Source organism: Telopea speciosissima, chromosome 8 (genome assembly GCF_018873765.1).
Source record: "Telopea speciosissima isolate NSW1024214 ecotype Mountain lineage chromosome 8, Tspe_v1, whole genome shotgun sequence".
Classification (NCBI taxonomy): Eukaryota; Viridiplantae; Streptophyta; class Magnoliopsida; order Proteales; family Proteaceae; genus Telopea; species Telopea speciosissima.
Genome location: NC_057923.1, coordinates 15,260,832 through 15,282,423, shown reverse-complemented (window position 1 = coordinate 15,282,423; position 21,592 = coordinate 15,260,832). Strand labels below are relative to the sequence as shown.

General features: G+C 37.8%; 1 protein-coding gene across 1 annotated transcript; it reads left to right on the top strand.

The window, feature by feature from the left end:
• The first annotated feature begins 8,619 nt into the window (after positions 1–8,619).
• Positions 8,620–17,635, top strand: LOC122671282 (cystathionine gamma-synthase 1, chloroplastic-like). Its single transcript, XM_043868411.1, has 12 exons — positions 8,620–8,644; positions 8,744–9,235; positions 10,213–10,316; positions 10,649–10,722; positions 10,823–10,991; positions 11,256–11,315; positions 11,402–11,605; positions 11,818–11,904; positions 12,101–12,208; positions 16,729–16,824; positions 16,962–17,080; positions 17,288–17,635. The coding sequence occupies exons 2-12, from the start codon at positions 8,752–8,754 to the stop codon at positions 17,409–17,411; spliced, it is 1,629 nt and encodes a 542-aa protein (XP_043724346.1). The 5' UTR covers positions 8,620–8,644; positions 8,744–8,751; the 3' UTR covers positions 17,412–17,635.
• Positions 17,636–21,592: the final 3,957 nt, after the last annotated feature.

Here is a 21,592-nt window from a genome sequence, read left to right as displayed (position 1 = left end):
AAGCCCCTAATTCGATCATGTGGTCCATCAGGTATTATACATTACCCCTTGTATTTCAAAAATTAGGCTCAAAGTTGATACACATGTAGGGGAATGTGGGACTTATCACTCATTAAAATTTGGATTCCACCTAACTTACCACGTGATAGATATGATCATTAGAGTTGAGACTTGTTGCATTAGTTGACAAGGACCAACATCTACTACCAAGGGGAGGAGGGGGAGAAGGGATGCCTAATTGACACAAAAACAATTGAAGAGAATCAATATCTTGACCTCCTAGGTGACATGCACTCAACCGACAATGCCTCCAACCAACCGGGCTAGTAGTTGATTGCGACTCATTCCATTTCACACACTTGTTTAAGGGCTCTCAGGACAAACTAGAATTATTAATTTTTTTTTGGTAAAAAATTAGAATTATTTGAGACCTTAAACCTAGGGTTTTGGTCTTGCATTATCACTTTTTCCTTTTGTTGGAGTGTGATTGGGCTGAGATGTGATTTGATTTATCATACGAATAACCAATCCTGATCGAGGGACAAGAATCCTTTCCTTCTCCACCTACTAACGAGTAACGACTAAATCACCCAAGTGGTTTTCCTGCTTTTGTTTTTATTTGCATGCGAGAATGGAAAACAAGGGAAAAGAAAAGAAAAGAGAACAAAGGAAAATAGGAACGTATCTGTTTTAATTGGTCGTCCCAACTGGACTCATTGAATGAATTTTATAAAAAGCATTTGAAAAAGTCACTTAGAGATCATCCATGATATTAAAATGTTAATCACTTATTGTAGAGATTGTTCAATCCACTATATTACTAGGGAGATTAATAGCGTGACTGAGTTCTTGGTTAGGAAGGTATTGTCATGTGCGTGTGAGACTACTCGACTATTTTCCACTCTTTGATTGTTAAATCTTTGTAATCTTAACATCTTACGTTGGACACGTTTCAATAAATAATCACGTTTTGTATATTTAAAAAAAAAAAAAAAAAAAAGAGGGATAAATTACACGTCACCCTTGGTTTTTAAACGAAATTCAAATCATCCCTTGATTTTTGAAAATATTCATCTGTCCCTCTCTACAGTAATGGTGTTAGTCTGATGTTAATTATTACTGTGAAATGACTATTTTACCCTTATACTAAAACATTATAATTCAATTTACAATACTACTCTTCAAAATCTATGTTTGGATGTCAAGAATAGTTTAGAGATTTAAATTTATTTAATCGACTGACATCATCACTTAACAGCATAAAACTAACGATAGAGACTCATATGTCATATTGGGGTCTAATACAGGGGGTGATTTGAGTATTTTAAAAAATCAGGGGTGATTGAGTTTCGTTTAAAAGCCAGAGGGTGACGTGTAATTTACCCAAAAATAAAGACATTTAGAAATAAATGTTTGTCACTGTTTTTTGGATTTCTTATATGTACTTAGTGTTGTGGTCCATGAAAAAGAGAACCGTAAGGAACATAGTGGAGAGCTTTGCGTTTTCCTAAACTAAACATCTACCGATATTAGAGTGGCCATGCAACCGGTATGTAGTAGAGGATATTCTTCATTTAGCTTTATACTTCAGTGAATGTAGGTTTGAGAATTTATTTTTTGTTTTTGGTTTTTGTAAACTAGGTTTGAGAAAATTGGCATCTACCAATAGAGGGTATTCTTTATTTAGCTTTTTACTTCAATGATTGTAGAGTGGCCATGCAACGTGTAGTGGAGGATATTTTTTATAGGAAAAAGAAGGCTGCTTGGTCACGCCAGACACATGGGTTGTGAAATGGCCACTTCACCCCCCATATCGGATGCTTGGATGTGTGCTCCCAATAGTCCTCGTACTGACACATGGGCCAAGCTACCAAATAGCGTTCTCTCTCCCATTATTTATTTAGCTTTCTACTTCAGTGAATTTACATTCAAGAAAATTGGCCTTTTGGTATGCCATACAATTTTTTTTCAATAAGAACAATATATTATTTCACATGTATACTCGAAAAATATGCATAGCAATGACATCTTTTGACAATGACATAATGATATATCACTTTTAACTTATTTTTGAAAACTCTTTTATACCCATATTTTAGGAACCTTTTGAAGATAAGGCAAGAGGTAATTGAAAGAAAGGAAAAAGAATGATGCTTGGTCATGTTGTTCTTGCACTTAGACATAGGAGTACATGAATTTATCATCTTGCCCCTTATAAAATAAAAAAATCCAATTCATTCTTAGTGATTCCCCTGTGCGCTCTCATTGGCCCCATGTTGGTGTAGGCTACTTGAACAAACAACAATCTCTTGCCTAAGAAAGAAAATGTCAAAGTTCTAAATGCACCAATAGAAACGTCATTCATACGCACCCTTTAAACTATTAGGAACTGAAAAAACTAATATAATCTGAGTGGGGGAATCAAAGTTACCTCTAGAGTCGGTCATGCGGTAGAATAGAGCTGCTTGGAGGTAAGGGTGTTAAACGGTCCGATTTCGGTTAAACGGTTTGGTTTAGTTCGATTTTGATTGCTTGAGGGTAGAAACCGTAACCAGACCATTTAACTAAATGATCTCATAATCAAAACCTAGACCGTTTAGTAAACGGTTTCGGTTAAATGGTTCTATACGGTTTTACATAGTTTTGGTTAGACGGTTCTATACACATTTTCTACTCTATTTATTAATACTAGTTATTAGTTAATAGTTATTACTTGGTACTTACTAAGTTATTAATCTTTTGTTTGGAAAAAGGAAATCATTAATGAAGAAACATGGACTTAATAGTTGCTACTTGTTAGGTTTTGACTTTTTGTTTATTAAAAATAAATTTTGTTAAGTTTTTAAAGGGTTAGACGATTTGGTTATAATCGGTTTTAATTGGATTACACGGTTTGAAACCATTGGATTAATCGACCTAAATCGAACCAAACCGATTAAATAAACGGTGTCATTTCTAAAACCATAATCGGACCATTTAACTAAACGGTTTGCCGGTTTCAGTTTAAATGGTTCGGTTCTATTTCAGTTTAGTTTTGACACCCTTACTTGGAGGGAACAAAGAGGCAAGCTTTTGAAAGTGGAGGCGTGGAACTCAGCTCGTTTAGCATCCACTTATCGAATGCGAATCCCCGCAGGTTGAGGTCTCTGCTATTGCGTTATTCTTGTTGGCAATAGCTGTCTATCACTATCTCTATCTCTATCCTCTCCACCCCAATTGATGAATCGTATCCTAAGTCCTGAGTCTATTAGCAAAAACGTGTTTAAAATAGAGTTTTAAACGCGTTCTCATTTTTTACCATTTTAAACATGTGTTTACCGTATGTTTTTCAAACATATGGGAAAAATGACAAATGGCAAGCATTCCTGTTTTAAACACGTTTAAAATGTTTCCATTTTTATTTTATTTTTTAACGTTTTTTAAGACCTTGGACTTAAGTGACCATTTCTCTCTCTCCCAAATTGTAATCGGTGTGATTCTTCACCAACGTAAAGATGATTTGAAGGGTTACATTTTTCATGAAATCACCTTCAACTTAAGGTCAATGCGCGGTTACCAAAATTAAAAGCATGTATTTGAAATAAAAATTTCTCAATTTATATGAGAATAGTATGTGCCGTTTTATTGGTTCCGTGTTTTTTGAAATATAAACCTTTAAAACCCATAACGTTTGTTTTTCGTTTTTTACCGTTCCCTATTTTTTTGACCGTTTTATTTGATCATTTGTTTGCATTTTTTACCATTTAAAACCCGTACAGTAAGACTTCATTTTTTATTTTTTTTATTATTCCCATTTTTGCTAACTATACTCCTGACTCACGCACTTCACCCCATTGGCCGACCCCTTATCCAATTGATTCAGGGAATTCTCTCTTATTCATTTAAAATTAGGAATCGGATCGAAATCAGCTGACACCGATCCCGATTTCCACCATTTGTAATCGTTGCTTCTTGAATTGGATCCGGACGATTTTAGGTAATTGGGATAATTCTTTTCCAATTCTGGTCCAAGGGGGATCAATCAGAACCATCTTGTTTATTAAACGGTCCCAAAACTAGGATCCGATCCCGTTTAATAATGGGATGGTTTGGTTCCGATTCCTAAACAATTCTAGACACTCAAAATCTCAAATAATCAAATATGTGCAAAATTCCTTGGTATTCAAATAAATTCCCCATTCATATAAATAATTGAATACATTCCTCAGCACAAAAATAATCAGACATCAATTCTTAAGAATACAAACACTCAACGAAGCCCAAAATAATTGATTACCCTTATTTTTTTTTTTTTGTAATTACAATATAACTCGTGTATAAGTTATAATTTTTAAGTATTAACTAATTTTAAATCAGTAGTTTAGGCATTTTAAACAAGTCTTGATGATTCCGATTCTAGACGATTCCTTATTGGGTTTCGGTTTTGGTCTTGTTGGAACTCATCTCAAAACCGTCCCATCCTAATTGGTCCCAAAATCAGCTCCCTAACCATCCCATTTAGTAGTGGAACCAATCAATTGTGGATGTTAGCAGGATGATTTTGAGACGGTTTTTCGATTCCGGACCCAAATTGACACCCTTAAACTCTATCAATATCGATACGAATTGACTGCTATCAATACTAATTCCTCAAACCATGCTCACGAGGGAGGAGAGTCTTAGGTAAAAGGAGATTCTTATCTAGGATGCAAGCAGTAAAATTTTAGTCGGATCCACACCTCATATATTAAGGGTATAAGTTTTGGATCGGAACCAACTCACCCAATAATTTATTGATCTGGTTTTGGATCTACTGATTAAGTTATTGGTCCGGTTTTGGATTTACCGATTAAGTTATTGATCTCCCAACGGTTCTAGAACCAATAGACCAACTAGGAACCGTTGGAACCAGAACCGATGGAATTAGTACAAATCCACATCTTAACCCTATAAACTAATAGTTAAGGGGTCAAGCTCTTTATTTTTCCAGTGTTTCAATTTTGATTCGTACCTTTTGATTCATACAATATTTTACTAAAGATTCAAATGTTAATTTAATGAGGCACAAACAGGAGAATTTGTCTTGAAAGCGGTACAACTATTTAAACTCCGTGAAAAGTCCATTTGAGAAGGAAAATTATCACCTCCAATTTGCTGACCGGCCCAGTTCCCCAGTTCCTCTAATAGGGGGATGGTGGACCCCACCCGGGCAGGGTGTTTGGGCATGGGTAGAGAGGTCATTTCAGCCCCCCTTTGTTAGAGGAACTGGGGAACTGGGCCGGTCAGCAAACTGGAGGTGATAAAGATCCCATTTGAGAATGCTAACTTAATAAGATCCTTTAAAATAATCTTGGTTTATGAACGTGGAGTTGTTCCTATTTATTAATTACATATATAATAAAAGGTATTTATATGGACTCATTTTGTGATTTGAGAAAAAAATCCATTGTGGGGTGCATATCTCATGTGATTCAAATTACATTTATTATAACATTATTGAATATATATATAATATATGAGAAGGTTTCTTTACCCAAAAATAAAATAAAATAAAATGAGGTTTCTAAAATTGGACTGTTTGAAACTAATTAGGAACTGGAACTGGTCCAACCATTAGTTAAGGATTCCAAATCTTGATTAACTTATTAATCTGGTCCTAACCTTCTAGGGCCGGAATCGTTGAACAACTTGACCGATATTCTAGAACCCAACCAATTGACACCGCTAGCCCACATGGAGACCTTTCTCCACTTGCATCTTTTATGGGGTATTGGGCCACCTTTGTAGTGTGGGATCCATAGGATCTACACCTAGGGAAGGTGTGAGATCCCATTGAAGGTCCCCCCACCATATGGAAGTGTGAATTTGATTGCCAACATGATGTCATCATTTGCCCTTATCGTCCACGTCGGTGCCATGTATTTAAAAATTAGAAGTTAATCCTAATCGTTTGTTCTTCAAATTTCTTCTTTTTAAAGGGAAGTGTGGCCTACGCTAGCACTCCCATGTGTCTATCTCTCTCCTCCTTAAAACAAAGGGGTAGAGGTGTCTTTTTAAATAAGGAGAGAGATAGACTCATGGGAGTGCTGGCGTAGGCCACACTCCCAGACAGAAAACTGCTTCCCTTTAAATTATGGAACCCCAGGTCCCAAGACTCTCGGTGAGTCCCTGTCTCCCAACCCCTACTTTATTAATTAAATTAAGGGAGAAAGGATGCCACCCGATCATGTGCTAGGGTGTGTACCTATGCCTAGACACAGGCGGACACAAAATAACCATCTCATCCCATGGAAATACAGGGGTGTGTCAGTCATTTTGCACTCATCTGTGTTTGGGCACAGGTACACGCCACAACACACAATCAGGTGGCATTTCTATTCCCTTAAATTAAAAATAAAGGACAAAAAAAAAATACTTGAACTCTTTTTGCTGTTTTTGGTATTATTTTATTTTTTATTTTTTTGACAAGTGTTTGATGTCATTTATAAACCCTTTTTTTTTTTTTTTTTAAAAACATCAAAATAATAGAAAAACTAGGGATGTAAATGGATAATTGAAAATTTGAATCGATCCGCTTCTGTATCCATTTAGGGACATCCGTATTCGTTTAGAGATATCTGGAAAAAATATTCAACTAATCTGATAAAAATCCGTTTGAAAAAAAAAATCCGAATACTTAACAATAAAAAATTAAGTAAATAATGATCTAGAAAGTTTTTGAAGATTATCGGGTTACACAAGACAGAGATGTAGACAGGTGATCGAAAATCCAAATTTGATCCGCATCTGAATCTATTTAGAAGTATCCGTATTCGACTAGAGAATTGGATCCAATCACATCCGATCCAAATCCAAGCCGAATCCAATCCATTTACATCCCTCTCTAGAACACCTAGGGAAGGTGTGAGATCCCGTTGAAGGTCCCCATATGGGAGTGTGAATTTGGCTGCCAACATGATGTCATCATTTGCCCTTATCGTCCACATCGTGCCGTTATTTAAAAATTAGAATCTAAACCAATCCTTGATTCTTCAAATTTCTTCTTTTCTAAATTATGGAACCCCAGGTCGCAAGATTCTCCGTGAGTCCCTATCTTCCCACCCCTACTTGATAAATTAAATTAAGGGAGAAAGGAAGCCACCCGGTCGTGTACTGGGGTGTGTACCTGCATCAGACACAGGCAAGTACAAAATAACCGCTCCATCTCCATGAAAATGCTGGGGTGTGTCAATCATTTTGCACCCGTCTGTGTTTGGGCACAGGTACACGCCACAACACACAACCGGGTGGCGTTTCTTTTTCCTTAAATTAAAAATAAAGGATAAAAAAAATCACTTGAACTCTTTTTGCCGTTTTTGGTATTATTTTATTTTTAGTTTTTGACAAAAAAAAATGTTTTTACAAGTGTTTGATATCATGTATGAATTCTATTTTTATTTAAAAAGCATCAAAATAATAGAAAAATTAGGGATGTAAATGGATAACCAAAAATCGGAATCGATCCGCATCTGTATCCATTTAGGGACATCCGTATTCTTTTAGAGATATCCTAAAAAAAAATTTGAATACTTAATAATAGAAAATTAAGTAAATAATGATCTCAAGGGTTTTTGAAGATTCAATAGGTTCTAGAATCATGATCTAAGAGATATGGATTGAGAGTGAATTGTATCCACTAGTGGGAGGAAGGTACGAGTTACACAAGGCAGAGATGTAAAATAAAAAATCGAAATTCGATCCGCATCTGAATCCGTTTAGCAATCTATATCCGATCTGAATCCCATCTGTTTACATCCCTAACAAAACCATAATAGAATTGAGACTTGAGACACTAAACCTTAGTAGGTATTTTGGTATTTTGGTCATGCACAGGTTGTTTCTGCTTAAATCACCCCATGCTTAGTAGGTGACCACTAAACCCTTAAGAAGGACAAAAAAACACAATTCAGATCGTCTACGGTGCAGCTGCCAGTAGCGGCCTGTGCGGCGCAGACAGAGCCGTGCATTCAATAACCGCCTTACCTCGTTCAAACAAGGCATTTGCAGCAGAGATAACTAGGGATGTAAATGGATCGAATTAAGCTTAGATAGTGCTATATCCGTATCCGTATCCGTTTAGCTTTTAGATGGATTCAGATAGTGCTAAACGAATACGGACATGGATACAGATTGGATATTTTATCCGTTTACATGTAAATATAGCTTTTCGGATAACTATAGCCTATCCATATCCGTTTAGCTTTCGGACAGATTTGAATAGTGCTATATGAATATGGACACGGATATGAAAGCAGATTTCGATAAATTTATTTACATCCCTAAAGATAAGATGGTCTTTGCACGTGCCACTCAATCTATGCCGCTCAGGCCACTATGGAGAGCGCACCGTAGAGGATCTGGATCCATAAAAATAACCCATGTCCATGCTCCTCCTTATTATCCCAAGTTCCAAGTTCCAACAAACACCTTTAATATCTCTATATAAATACAAAACGGAACGAACGATCCCGCACACCTCTCGGGCTTCTGAGTATCAACAAGGCCTTCAAGCCAGGTGTGACTTTGGAAGGGAAGAGAGAGAGAGGGAGAGGGGGCCGTATCGGATTTCTCTCGTGGGAGGTGAAGGTGAAAGTCGAGGTGGAGGTGGAGAAGAACAAGTTCAAACTTCAGATCACAATAATAGGGCAGGAAACCAAAAACCAAATCAGCAAAGAATAAAAGATCTCTCTTTCATTCTTCTTCTGTTTGATTCTTTTTTGGACTAAAATCGTCATGGCCGTCTCTAGCTGCGCTAGAGTTCTACCTTCTTTTGACTGCCGCCCCGATCCCCATTTCTCCGGTAACCCACGCGCTGAGATGCCCTCCTTCTCTTCTTCTGCCAATACCAAGACCAAGACTCGCTCCCTTCCCATCCATGGAGGATCGGCGGCGGGTCTGTCTTCTTTGATCCTCAAGTTCCCTCCCAACTTCGTTCGCCAGCTCAGCACCAAAGCCCGGAGGAATTGCAGCAACATCGGCGTTGCTCAAGTCGTTGCGGCTTCGTGGTCCAACAACTCTTCTTCTGCTGTTCCTGCTTCTGCTACCGACGTTAACCCCATCACCACTGCTCCCCTCGAAGACATCCACGTCGTCGACGGTCCCCAGCCGGTGGTCGATGGTGATTCTTGTAATACTGGTAGTCCTGTACAGTTTAAGGGTTCGGCCGCTCTGAAGGCCTCATTTTTGCGCTCCGATGGGAGCCTCGCTGTTCATGCTGGTACCCCCACTATCTCTTTCTGTCTATCTCAAACGTACTCTTACATACACTAATTCGATTCCAGTAACTGTATGTTTATTACTTCACTTCCTCCTTCCTTGAAATCATCTTTTCTTTTCTGCTATTTTTTTTTTAATCAATCCTGATTTAGAGCTATAGTTCAGTTTGTGGTTTTGAATTTTGATGCTTCTTATTAATCGGGAAGACATCCATTTGAAGCTGGTGCTTCCACTTCATCTGCAGACCAGAGCTTTCAGTGACTATGAACACTTGGTTATTAAGTCTTGATGTGCACCCACAACTTATGCTGCATGTTTGCTTATTTATTGATATTCTCTGTCTTCCAAACATTTAGAATTATCACAGTAATTTCTTGAGGTGGAGAGTAAAAAAGGAGGGTGTGGGGTTGGAAAGAAGATGCTTATGATGGACCTTCTCACTTGATCAGAACTGACAGAATAGGGTAAACCACTTTTAATCTCGGTGCCCAAATTTTCAATCTTCCATCACCCGTATCCTTCTGAGTTCACGGAAGACCCATCATTCAGCCCCTTGACCTTCCACTTTCTCTTTGATGGTTTTCCAATCTCACCATTTAGATTCACCATAGATAACGTTGTCGAGCCATTGTGACCCTTAAAACCCATCAATTACTGATTTTCACTTTTTTGATGAGTTTCCAATTCATTGATACAAAGAAGGGAAAATATGTAAAGGGAAGGGAACCGAAGGAAGGAAGTCAGAAAACCCATACCATGGGATTTATCGTGAATAAATTTCATGAATCTTTGTTGATTTTATGATTGTATGATGTAATTATATGATTAATCCGATTTGGAGAAGGGAAAAGCTAAGGCAAAAGAGAATTTGTTGTTTTGATTATTATTTTGTATTCCACTGAGGTGATTTTACTGTCTGTACTTGTATTCTTTTCTAGTATAACCATCATATATTTTTCTCCCTTATGGATTGTTCAGGTGAAAGATTAGGTCGCGGTATAGTTACTGATGCAATCACCACCCCAGTCGTCAATACTTCTGCCTACTGCTTTCAGAATACTGATCAGCTCCTTGATTTCAAGGTCTGTACAATAGCTGATATTCTAGCAAACTAGCCCCAGTCCTATTGTCGTAAATGTTCTTGTGCATCATTTTGCATTATTATATGAGTTTCGGTCCTAATTAATCTTTTTGAAGAAATGCCGATCAATATTTGTGAAGTATTTTATAATCAACTACTCACTACCAGGAACTGATTAACTAGTGAAGTATGTTGAATTGATTGGTGTAACTATTGTGCCCATACTTCTGAGGCATTACACTTTAGATATCAGTTGAATCAAGTTAAACTGTGTTCTGGTTGTCTGTATAATATCTGATATTTTACCTTATATATACTCTCATCGTCTGACAGGAGGGACGCTATGACAGTTTTGAATATGGGCGCTATGGAAATCCAACTACAGTGGTTGCTGAGGAAAAGCTAAGGTTTGTCCTGCTTCTCAATGTGTATGTCCACTGGCACTTGTACCATGGGATAATATTATTTCGTAATTAATGAGGTCTACCTGTCTTCTTAATGGAGCAGTGCACTTGAGGGGGCTGAATCAACACAGTTGATGGCATCAGGAATGTATGCTAGTATAGTTATGCTGTTTGCATTGGTTCGAGCTGGTGGTCATGTCATAACAACGACAGATTGCTACAGGAAGACTAGAATATTTATTGAAACCATACTCCCCAAAATGGGGATCACGGTAATATGCTTTCGTACATACATGACTTTTGTGTGCTAAGTTCTTGGATTTGTTACTAATATGATTTCAATGCATTTTGGAACATTCTTTCCATCAATCCAGTCGGTTACTATGAGATTCTGTTTGGTGGTCATGGCTGTTTCAAATTGTTTGCAAGTTTCATCTGAGATCCCCAATAATTTGTCATGTTATAATTAGATATTTTTATATTGCTGAACCTCTCTGATTTCTTTATTACTGATTTTTCTCATCCTCAATTTGCAGGTTACCGTTATTGACCCTGCTGATATGGAGTCCCTGAAAAGTACACTGGATAAGCACGATGTTAGTAGCGAATAAAGTGGTTTTGCCTTTTTTATTAGAAGATGAGAGACCCACATGACTTCTTGATGAATTATTTTCTCTTGCAGGTAAATCTTTTCTTTACCGAATCTCCAACCAATCCATACCTTCGATGTGTTGACATTGAGCTGGTTTCAAAGCTTTGCCATAGTCATGGTGCACTGGTCTGTGTGGATGGAACATTTGCCACTCCTGTGAACCAGAAGGCCCTTGCCCTTGGTGCAGACATTGTTCTGCACTCTGCAACAAAGTACATTGGAGGTCACAATGATGTGAGTTGTACTGGTATTTTTTGCTATGTGTGCTTAAAGAGTAATTGGCGTTGAGATGCCATAGAATGAAAATTAAGCAGTAAAGGAATCTCCATCTGACAACTTGTAAGCAATGTCTCTGATGCTCTAGGAAAAGCACTGTTCTACAGATTGAGAGACAAGTGTGAGCTGGATGTATAAATTAATCAACACACTCACATGTTCCTATACAGGTTCTTGCAGGTTATGTTAGTGGTTCTGAAAAGATAATTTCTGAAGTCCGTAAGATCCATCACATTTTTGGTGGTGCCCTCAACCCAGTAAGTTATTCAAATTGGGTTAGCCTTCTCTTGTTTTGGGATTTCGATCTTTTGAATTTCACCCATTTAGTGTCTTTAAAAAGCAGTTGAAGTAAGTTGGAAACTATTTGTGGACGTCATACAAAGTGATAGGTGTGATTTGTAGTTCTCACTGTTCTTGAGTTTGCATCATAACTGTTGTCTCATTTTGCCTTAGAATGCCGCGTATCTGCTCATTCGGGGCATGAAAACATTGCATCTTCGTGTACAGCAACAAAATTCAACAGCATTGAGGATGGCTGAGATTTTAGAGGCACATCCTAAGGTACTTGAATTCTTTATCTTTCCTTTTGTTTTTCCCCATCTGATCAATATCAGCTATATTTTGTCAATTTAAAATAATGAGTGTATGCTAACCAATAATAATAATAATGAGTACATGATAGAGGGCTGGGGCAAGACTGGAGGACGGGGGGAGGGGATGATGAGATATACTGAAAGATAACCCCCAACAGGATAACTTGGACTGCCTATGATGCATCCCTAGGGCCTGCAGGCATTGGAAGGTTGTCTGCTATTTGATTGGATTAACTTGGGCCATTGGAAGCCAATTTAGAATCTCCTTATCTATGGGTCTTGAGAACATACAGGATGGTCCTAAACACCTTAGATAATAGACAAGTCACAAGCTCATGTTTGCATTGGGTTTTCGATTTTCAATACTTTGATGGTGTTTGATGTGAGATGTATGATTCTTCCAAACGTATCATTAAAGTTGGTCAACACAGAAAGTTGTAGTCAATCACGACAGAAATTTGTGCATCCTAAAGCCTTCTCATATATCACAAACGTAAATTTGTCAAGAACTGATTGACAAGGTCTGTTCAAAGCCAAAGAGGCAACAACAACAATACAGCCATAAGCAGAACCAAAAGAGGCTAAACAAGAAGAAGAACTTGCTGTCCATAGTACCATAGTTGTCAAGGCGCCTAGGAAACTATCGCCTTAGTGGTATCAAACCACGTTTGGCCCTTATTTATGCCAAATATAATTTAAGTAAAACTTACTTAAGATATTATTCATAAATAAGCAAATACTCCCCTCCCATTTGAATCCAATAAAATAATTAAAAATTCAAATTTAGAAAGGATAAAAAAGTCAACCCCTCAATTCAAGAACCAAAAATTAGATTTTCGATGGTAGGTGAAATTTTCAACTTTCTAATGCTGGGGTTTTTCTCAAATCTAAAAATTCCATAAATCTTAATATGGTAAAACATTGTTAAAAATAAAAAGAGTGGTAAAATGTTCATTTGTTTTGATATCAAAAGAAAAAAAAAATTCATTCAAAGCGATTTTGACAGCATTTGCAAACACCATATAAGGTTTAGCAGAACATAACTCCTTCAATATAAATCAGATTTAAGCAATCTTAGATTTGTTGGAAAGCTGGTTTTGTGCTCTACCTAATACAAAAAGTCTCATGTAAAAATAAAATCATTTTGACCAGTCAAGTTCTTAGTGAACGAGAACATTTCTCTAAATCGAGAGTAGTTTAATTATTTATAGATAAGATCATATTTTCTAATAACAGTTAAACCAAATTTGAGACTAAGTATACCAGGACAAGGACTAATTCCAAGAATAGTATAAATTAAATGTATGTTTGTATGTTTTGATTGTTTCAAACTTCCAATAGCTTGCTTCTTAGTTCTGTTGTCATTATAGTTCTATGTTGATTTTTGATGACTTGATGTTGCTTAATATTGGTTTTTGATGACTTGATGTGGCTTAATGTTGATTTTTGATGACTTTGTGGCTTAATGTTGACTTTTGATGATATAAGGTATATAATGTAGCATACTAAACAATGTTAGAAAAGAGGGGAAATGAAAAAATAACACTTGGGCACTTTGGTTGCCTAGGTGGGTGCCTTGTCGCCTAAGCGCTTAGGCACCTCTCCACTGTCTTGGGTCGCCTTGCTGCCTTGACAATTATGGTCCATACTATAATTGACGTAGAACAAGAAGTAGTGACAAAAGAAGATGAGAAGATTGTTGTTCCCGACGTGGATACAACCCTAACTGTTTCATCCCATTGCATAGTACATGAGGTTGTGGGTGAAACAACAGAAGACTACTACAGCGAAGGAGGATGTACCCATTGAGTTTGTTATTTCCCAGACATTTCAAGACGAGGATGCATCATTAATGTTTCATGTTCTAAACCTGGTTTGCGATAGGTGTGGAGCATGAGACACTCTTCTGGCTCTCCTATTCCTACCCTACTTCAAAACTTGAGTACGAGTTTTCTAGAACCAAGGGGGAATAATGCAGTTATGGTGCAACATTAGGGTCTGCTTTGATAGTACTTGGTTATGGGTTTTTGTTCTACATGTTTTTATTTGTAATGGATTCAATTATAATGCCTAAATTTAGGTCCATAGGAGGTACATGAATTTTGTCTTTTAATTTAGATTAGTAATGGGGTCCATTAGCTATTACCTAGGAATTTATTCTATTTATATTAGCTAACTGTCTTGTGGAGCACATCCTAGTCAATAGGATAAGTTTAGAAGTCTTTTTTTTTGGTTGATGGGGAGGGGATTTGTGTAAGACCGCTTTCAGAAATCAAAAGCTTAGTAAATGGGAGGGGGGTTGGTTTTGATATTTTAAGGGGATTTTATTCTCATCGAAGGGTTTCATATATGACAGTGCACTGTGCATGGCCATACATGAAACCTTTTTCCCTTTTTTTTTTTTATGAAAGTCTTATAGTCTTGTAGGAAGTCCACAGTAGGTGGAAGTCTATTTCCCTTCTTTTTTTTTTATTTAAAGAGATTTAAACCCCCCCCCCCCGCGGAAGGAGTAGAAAAAAATTGTTTTTGTTTGTAAAGTGAGATCGTAATCTCCTCATGATCTAGTTCTCCTTCTTTCTCTCCTATAGTATCTCTCTCCCTCTCATATTTCTTCTCTTTTTCTTTCTCCCTATTAGCCCCTTCTTTTCGCAATCAATACCCTATTTTCCCTCTCTTTGCTGCTGTTACTGCTATTAATGGCATGGGTCCCAGGAGCTTCTCCACTCTGTTATAATCTTACAAATCAAAATCTATATTCTCATATCAGGTTAATTTCAGATCTAATTTCTGTTAGTTCTCCTTTAATCTCTGTTCTGTTATAGACCAATTCCAGATCTGGTTTCTCTGTTAGTAAGCTTCGTAGCTACTGTCCTGAGTTGTTGGGTTTGGATTTGAAACCTATCTAAACAGTCGTAGTTCCTTAATTATTCACTCGTCTGTCAGCAGCCTAATCAACCAAGTCCTGATTTGAGGAATAAGGTTAAAAGGACTGCATCATTTGGTAACAGGAATCATCTGTCATGTTGATCAGATTTTCACCTAGTCCTCTTTCAACTCTTTTTAGACGGAAAAGCTTGATACAATCCCCCCCCCCCCACCGGCCATAGATGTGAAGCCTTCACAAAGGGTCCTAAACTAAAGTTTTTGCTGCCCTGTTGGTAACTAACTTCTTTTCTTCCTTTCTGTTGCTCTACCTGTTTTTTGATTAGTAATTCATCTGTCCATAAAGCTACTTCTGGTACTAGAATATAATTTGAACTTGTCAACTTAAATTAATGAAATAACCTGTTGGTAGCACTAACATTTCTCCTCCTCCCCTTTTTCTTTAGTTTCTTTATATTTAATAGATGAAATCTGTATAAAAGTAAGAAACAATGTATTTAGTTGATGAGAGGAAGTGATGGGCCCACCCGAACAATAGAAGGCTCAAATAAAAGGATTGATGGAAAAGTCCGTAAAGAAACTGGAGTTTATAATAAAGGATGCAACCAAACCCACTTTAATAAATATCCCGATTGAAGGTTATCGTCTTCAACTTCCAGAGCTTGAACCAGCGTCAATGCTCTTAGTTTCAAGTAATGGAAATCGGCTGCCACACACCTAACCAGGCTGGAACTTGGAGAATAAATTTGTAACCCGGGACCCTACTAGATGCAAGCTATAATCAGACTAGAAATCAGATTTACGACTATGCGAAACTCCTGGAACTGAACCTGGTGCTAGAAGGGAATCAGTTCTGCAAATCAAGTCGATCTCACAAGACCCATAAGGTTTTCCTACCAGACTATAGTGGTTAGGTCGGCCAAAGGACATGTAGCAAGGTTTCAACCTTCGAAGTGAAGAGAGTAGAGATATGGGAGATTGATTCAACAGTATATGAGTTATGCTACCGCTGGAAGAATGGTGGGGAGAGAGCTTAACTCTATGTTGGACTCATTAACTTCTAAATAGACTCTTATCACTAATTGGCTAAAACTAAAAAATTACAAGATAAATCCAACTAATAAAAATCTTAAAAATTAAAAAAAAAAACTAAGATATCCTTCTAAACCCCAAAAAACCTAATTGGACCCCGTTCGTCTTCACATGGGTCCCCTAATGGGTTTTGGCTGGTCCAAGGAATTGCTCCTGCATCAGGAAGACTTCAATGGCTAGTGATGACTGGATAAATTCCATTTCTTGTCTATCAAATATTTAGTTGGCCAACTTAATAACATGCTTCAGTTGCATTTGTTAACAATTCTCTGGAGTAATTTTGAGCTGTTTTTTGATTCTTTGGAGTGTTCTTTTCCTTTTTTGTTGGAGAGAAATAACTGAAAAATTGAAGATTGGGGAACATCTTACACACGAGGCTGAAGCCCCATAACTTGCTATGTCTCTGTGTTATAATTATTTGGACCAAGTCCTGCGCTCAGAATATGTACTTGAAAATCAGCTCATCTCCTGTGTGCCATTTTGTACTAGTATACTAACCTGTTATAATTGCAGGTGGCACGTGTCTATTATCCAGGCTTGCCAAGTCACCGAGAACATCACATAGCCAAGCGACAAATGACTGGTTTTGGTGGTGTTGTCAGTTTTGAGGTGACCGTTTTAATTAATATGTCAAATGTGTGGTTTTTAATATTGGTTTCCTTTGTACTATTTTATTTGAGGTTGATCTTGATTGGGGTTTCTTTTGGTGGTGGTTTTGGGAAATCGTTTGTTATTTGCTCATTCAGGTTGGAGGAGACTTGATGGCGGCCACGAAATTCATTGACAACTTAAAAATACCCTATAACGCTGCATCTTTTGGTGGCTGTGAGAGCATTGTAGAGCAGCCTGCAATCATATCCTACTGGTAAATATCTTGAGTTACATTCTTTTTTATTTTGTTTTGATTAGTTTGTTCATAAATCACTTCTGAGAAGATATCGATTACTGGTATTGCCTTTGACATCCCTCAGTTGGAGTGAAGATTGCACCATGCACCTTGAATATTGCTATATAATAGATTCATTATCATTTGTTAAACAATTCATACTATCTTAATGCACTTTTGAATCAGGGATCTGAAACAATCAGGAAGAGCTAAGGTTGGGATCAAAGAGAACTTGATAAGGTTCAGCTTTGGAGTAGAGGATTTTGAAGACTTGAAGGCTGATATACTCAACGCTCTAGAGACCATATAGGGGTGTGTAAGTGATTACTTTCAGTAGGTGTTCTGGTGGGACTATATCTAAATTCTGTCAGTGTTTTTCTGCTATGGTTATTCAAGGAAAAAAAAAAAAAGGTTCTATGTAATAGCCAGCCTGGACAATGATTTGATCTTTGAACTATAAGAAGACGCGAGTGCTTCTTTTTTGATATTTCAGTTCCTAATGCTATTGTTGATCAATTCAGATTTTCTTTTTAAGTTAAAAGATCAGCTCAATTTTTTCTACAGAATGGAAAATTATCAGCAGGTCCTGTGTTTTTTTTGCCTTGAGGAATAGTGATGTGACAATTCTAACTGTTGGATATTTAGGGAATTATACCTTCTCGTGAGCTCCTACTCCTTTTTATGTAATTTCAAGGATCATGATATCATAGAATCCAAGCTCAATTTATGGTGAGGTTTTTAGTTTACAGGGTTGGCCTTGGTGCAACGGTAAGATTGTTCCATTGTGATCAAGTGGTCATGGGTTTAAGTCTAGAAACAGCCTCTTTGTGAAAGCAGGGGTAAAGCTGAATACATTGTGACCCTTTCAAAACCCCGCAATGGCAGGAGTTTCGTGCAGTGGGTAAGTCCTTTAGCGAGGTTGCCAAATTTTATAGGTATTTTAGTTAATATTCATAAACTTGATCCATGTGCTATTGATGAATTGTGTGAAAGACCACATTTACTTCATACAGCACTTTTATCCCCTTATTTTTGGGGGTAAATTTCACGGACACCCTTGTATTTAGGCCTAATTACACAGACACCTCAAAAACTTTCAATAGTTCATGGATCACCCCCGATGTTATTGATCTATTACTATTAAGTCCATTCCATTAGGTGTTTACAATTAAGTGATGATATCATTGGGTTAACTCTTTGTAAAATGATGACTACCCTTACAACAAGGTGAACTTACCGTAATGCCCTTATTTCTTTTGCCTCTTCGCAAACCCATCACGACACCATGGAAGGATTTCAGGGTTTGTCGCTGCGCTTAACCATAGCAACTGAACTAAAAAAAGATTAACAAATACAATTTGCCAAAGCTATCATTGCTGAGTGTAGACTAAAGAACTAATTGGTCGTCCTAAAATTTTCACATGAGAAGCCCCAAAGAACATAAACCCAATTCAAACCATGAGCTGGAAATTCCCCCGAAATATCCAAATAAAAAATTGAATATTGATTTAAGGCTCATAACCCAGCATTCAAAATCCTCCAGAAAACCCTAGTTAGAGCTACAGGGCGAGCTCTGAAACAAAGAAAAGGCCAACTAAAAGTAGAAAGAGAAAGATCCTAGTTGAGATTCCATTGTACTTTTGGCATTCTATTTTCCATTAAAAGCTTTTACTGAAAATTTGTTGAATTTGGGATTCGTTCAAACAGTCCTCCGATGCTTAGAAGTTATTCACTGCCAAGTTATAGGTTCCGTATGAAAGACAAAGAGGAGATAAAGAGGGAGGAGAGAGATAAAAGGGTCTTTGAAGGAAGGAAGAAAGAACTAATGCCAAAGATTTTGCATTTATACCCACTTCTGCATAAGAAAAGAGTCATTAAATGATTAACCACTGCCCCACTGCTTTGCTACTGTAAGATATCTTTGTTTTGGCCTATTCTTTAGTGTCGGTTCTCACGTCCAATTGCCTCCCTACTTCTGCCGCCGGCTCCTTCTTCAAGCAAGATCTGGTAGATGAGTTCCACCTCAGGTACTCCATGACTCCCGCTCCCTTCCTTAGCATTGATGCCCCCATCGTCTCCATCATAACTCCGGCGACTTGAAGAAAGGTTAGGGTTTCTGTTGGTGAAGTGAACGAAGGTATGAACCAGATTTTGGGGGTTAAAATGGACATTTTAAGTTTTAACTTTTAAGTTAACGGTGTTAAATGTTAGGGAGAAGGTAGTAATATTGAAAATTTTGTGGTGTCTGGGTAATTAGGCCTAAATGCAGGTGGTATCTTTTTTTTAGAGGGGTGGGGGCATGGTTTGAGGTATCAGATCGGATCGGCCAATTTTGACCGGATCGGCTCGGTATCGGCCGAGATCGATCCGATCCAGCTGTACGAATGGGGGTAAAAATGTAAAAAATTAGTTTTTTTTTTTTAAAAATTTTTTTATTTATAAGAAAACAGGGACAAAAGTGTCATATTTGCTCGAGTTTGGGAGATCCCGATCTGTATCGACCGATCCAATCCCGATCCAATCCAATCCAGCCGATACCGAAATCACGAACCATGGGTGGGGGTTGGGGGGAGGGAAGTTATTACTGAGTATGCTCAATCCAAAAGCACTCTTGACATGGTGTAGACTGTAGACTTTTAAGCCATGTACACTTACAGTTGACAGGCCAACAGTATCGGTTTGGAATTCTTTGATGGATCATCTATCAAAATTGGTGACTTAATATCAAAATTTATAACCTACATGGAAGATCATTTTCCTTGGATTTTTCAATTGAAAGGGCTTGAAGCGATCACGATCAGATATATATATATGATTCCAGTCGAATCGGATTGAAATTAGCTGGATCCGATTCCTGTTATAAAAAAGCTGTCAACTTTTAGGGATCAGGTTGGGATTCTGGCTGAATCAGAATCAGAATTCGAATCTTGTTAAGGAGGTGCGAGAGGTAAGGAATTTTTGCTTTTAGGTATCTCCCTGAATCATGGTTTTAGTGCAGGACTCAGGGAGGGGGGACATGAGAGAGAGAGAGAGAGAATGTGTTTTGTAGAGGGACACAGGGAGGGGGAGGGAGACGGAAAGTGAAAGAGCAGAGGTGGAGAGAAATTGACAAGTGGCGGGGAGGAGAGGAAGAGGGAGGGGAGAGAGGGGTGAGGGGGAAAGAGAAAAGAGGGGGAGGGGGGGAGTTAACATAGTTCCCCTGCAACATATCGAGTACTTGGATTTATTCTCACACCATCTACAATTGAGCCTTGAGCCAAAGGGTGTCAATCAGTTCGGTTCAAGATACAAAATATCAAAACCAAAATCGAACCAAGAATATAAACACATGTTCAAATCAAAATCAAATCAAAATGACTCGGTTTGATTTAGTTTCAATACTTATTTAATTTCATATTCATATTTGGTTTCATTTAAACCAAAATCAAAATGATTTTTCTTCTATTTGATTGGGTCCGATTTTAGATGGTCGGTTTCGATTCCAAATTGACGCCCTTACTTGAGTTGGTCCGTTATCACGCTAACATTTTTCTTCTTGCAGCAATTGGGCCTTACACTCCCTCTAGCTCAACAAGTCCTAGGCAACTTGTCACAAGTCAATTTTGTAACCGCGTGGCGTTTCCTGCGCTAGGAAATGGCTTATCACTCAACGAGAAGCTGATTAATCACTTCTTGGAGGCTCAGAAGAGTAATGTTCGCCGTCCGGATTGCAACGGGAGGGAAGGGAGAGCAGCGAGGTGGTTGCAAGGGGAGAGGGAGGGGAATATTGACAATGTTTGAACCGGATTTTTTTTATACCAATTCCCTTGGCCGAGACCGATCCTAAATAGCCCAATTCTAATGGATTGAGGCCGAATTAATCCGATCCGGATCTGATACAAATCTTTAAAACCCTATGCCTCGGTCCGAATCAACTTGGGCGACCTATATTAAGGGAATGACACCTCCATTTTGGCTATTATGTCACCAGTCTCCGGCGGTGGCTGACACCTTGGTCCACGGCCGCATTTTTTGGCCCATTGGCAAGCTTTCTCCTTTCTGAGAGAGACATCCAGTTTTGTGTTTCTAGCATTATAACAGTACAGACAATATACCATGGTTTGAAATCGTTCCTTTGCAAATTAACAGTAACAAACTAAGAATTTCCTGGAAAATGAGAAACAAGAATTTCTAGCTTCTAATTAAAAGATTTCTAATTAAACCAAAGACAAATGATATATCGAAGTGAAACAAAAATCCTCAGTAAATTATAAATATGGGGTTGGGAGGGAGGCAAGCAGAAAGCTGAGTTTCATCAAAATTGAAGAAGTTTATTAAGGAGTGAGGGGAGGGGAAAACCTGAGGAGAATACTATTAATTGGGTTAATGGAGCTCGCTTTCATTGAGATTAAACTAAGATGGTATTGGGAGACTAATCCACAATGACTGTCTTTGTATAGCTTATGAGAAGGGAAATGCAAAATTGGCAAGTTCAGATTCGGATTTCTTCCT

What these genes read in the sequence shown, in the direction of transcription:
- LOC122671282 (XM_043868411.1), top strand. Translation starts at nt 8,752, where the DNA reads ATGGCCGTCTCTAGCTGCGCTAGAGTTCTACCTTCTTTTGACTGCCGC. An exon ending in GAGCCTCGCTGTTCATGCTG is followed by an intron (nt 9,236 to 10,212) that starts GTACCCCCACTA and finishes TGGATTGTTCAG; the next exon opens with GTGAAAGATTAGGTCGCGGT. An exon ending in GTACACTGGATAAGCACGAT is followed by an intron (nt 11,316 to 11,401) that starts GTTAGTAGCGAA and finishes TTTCTCTTGCAG; the next exon opens with GTAAATCTTTTCTTTACCGA.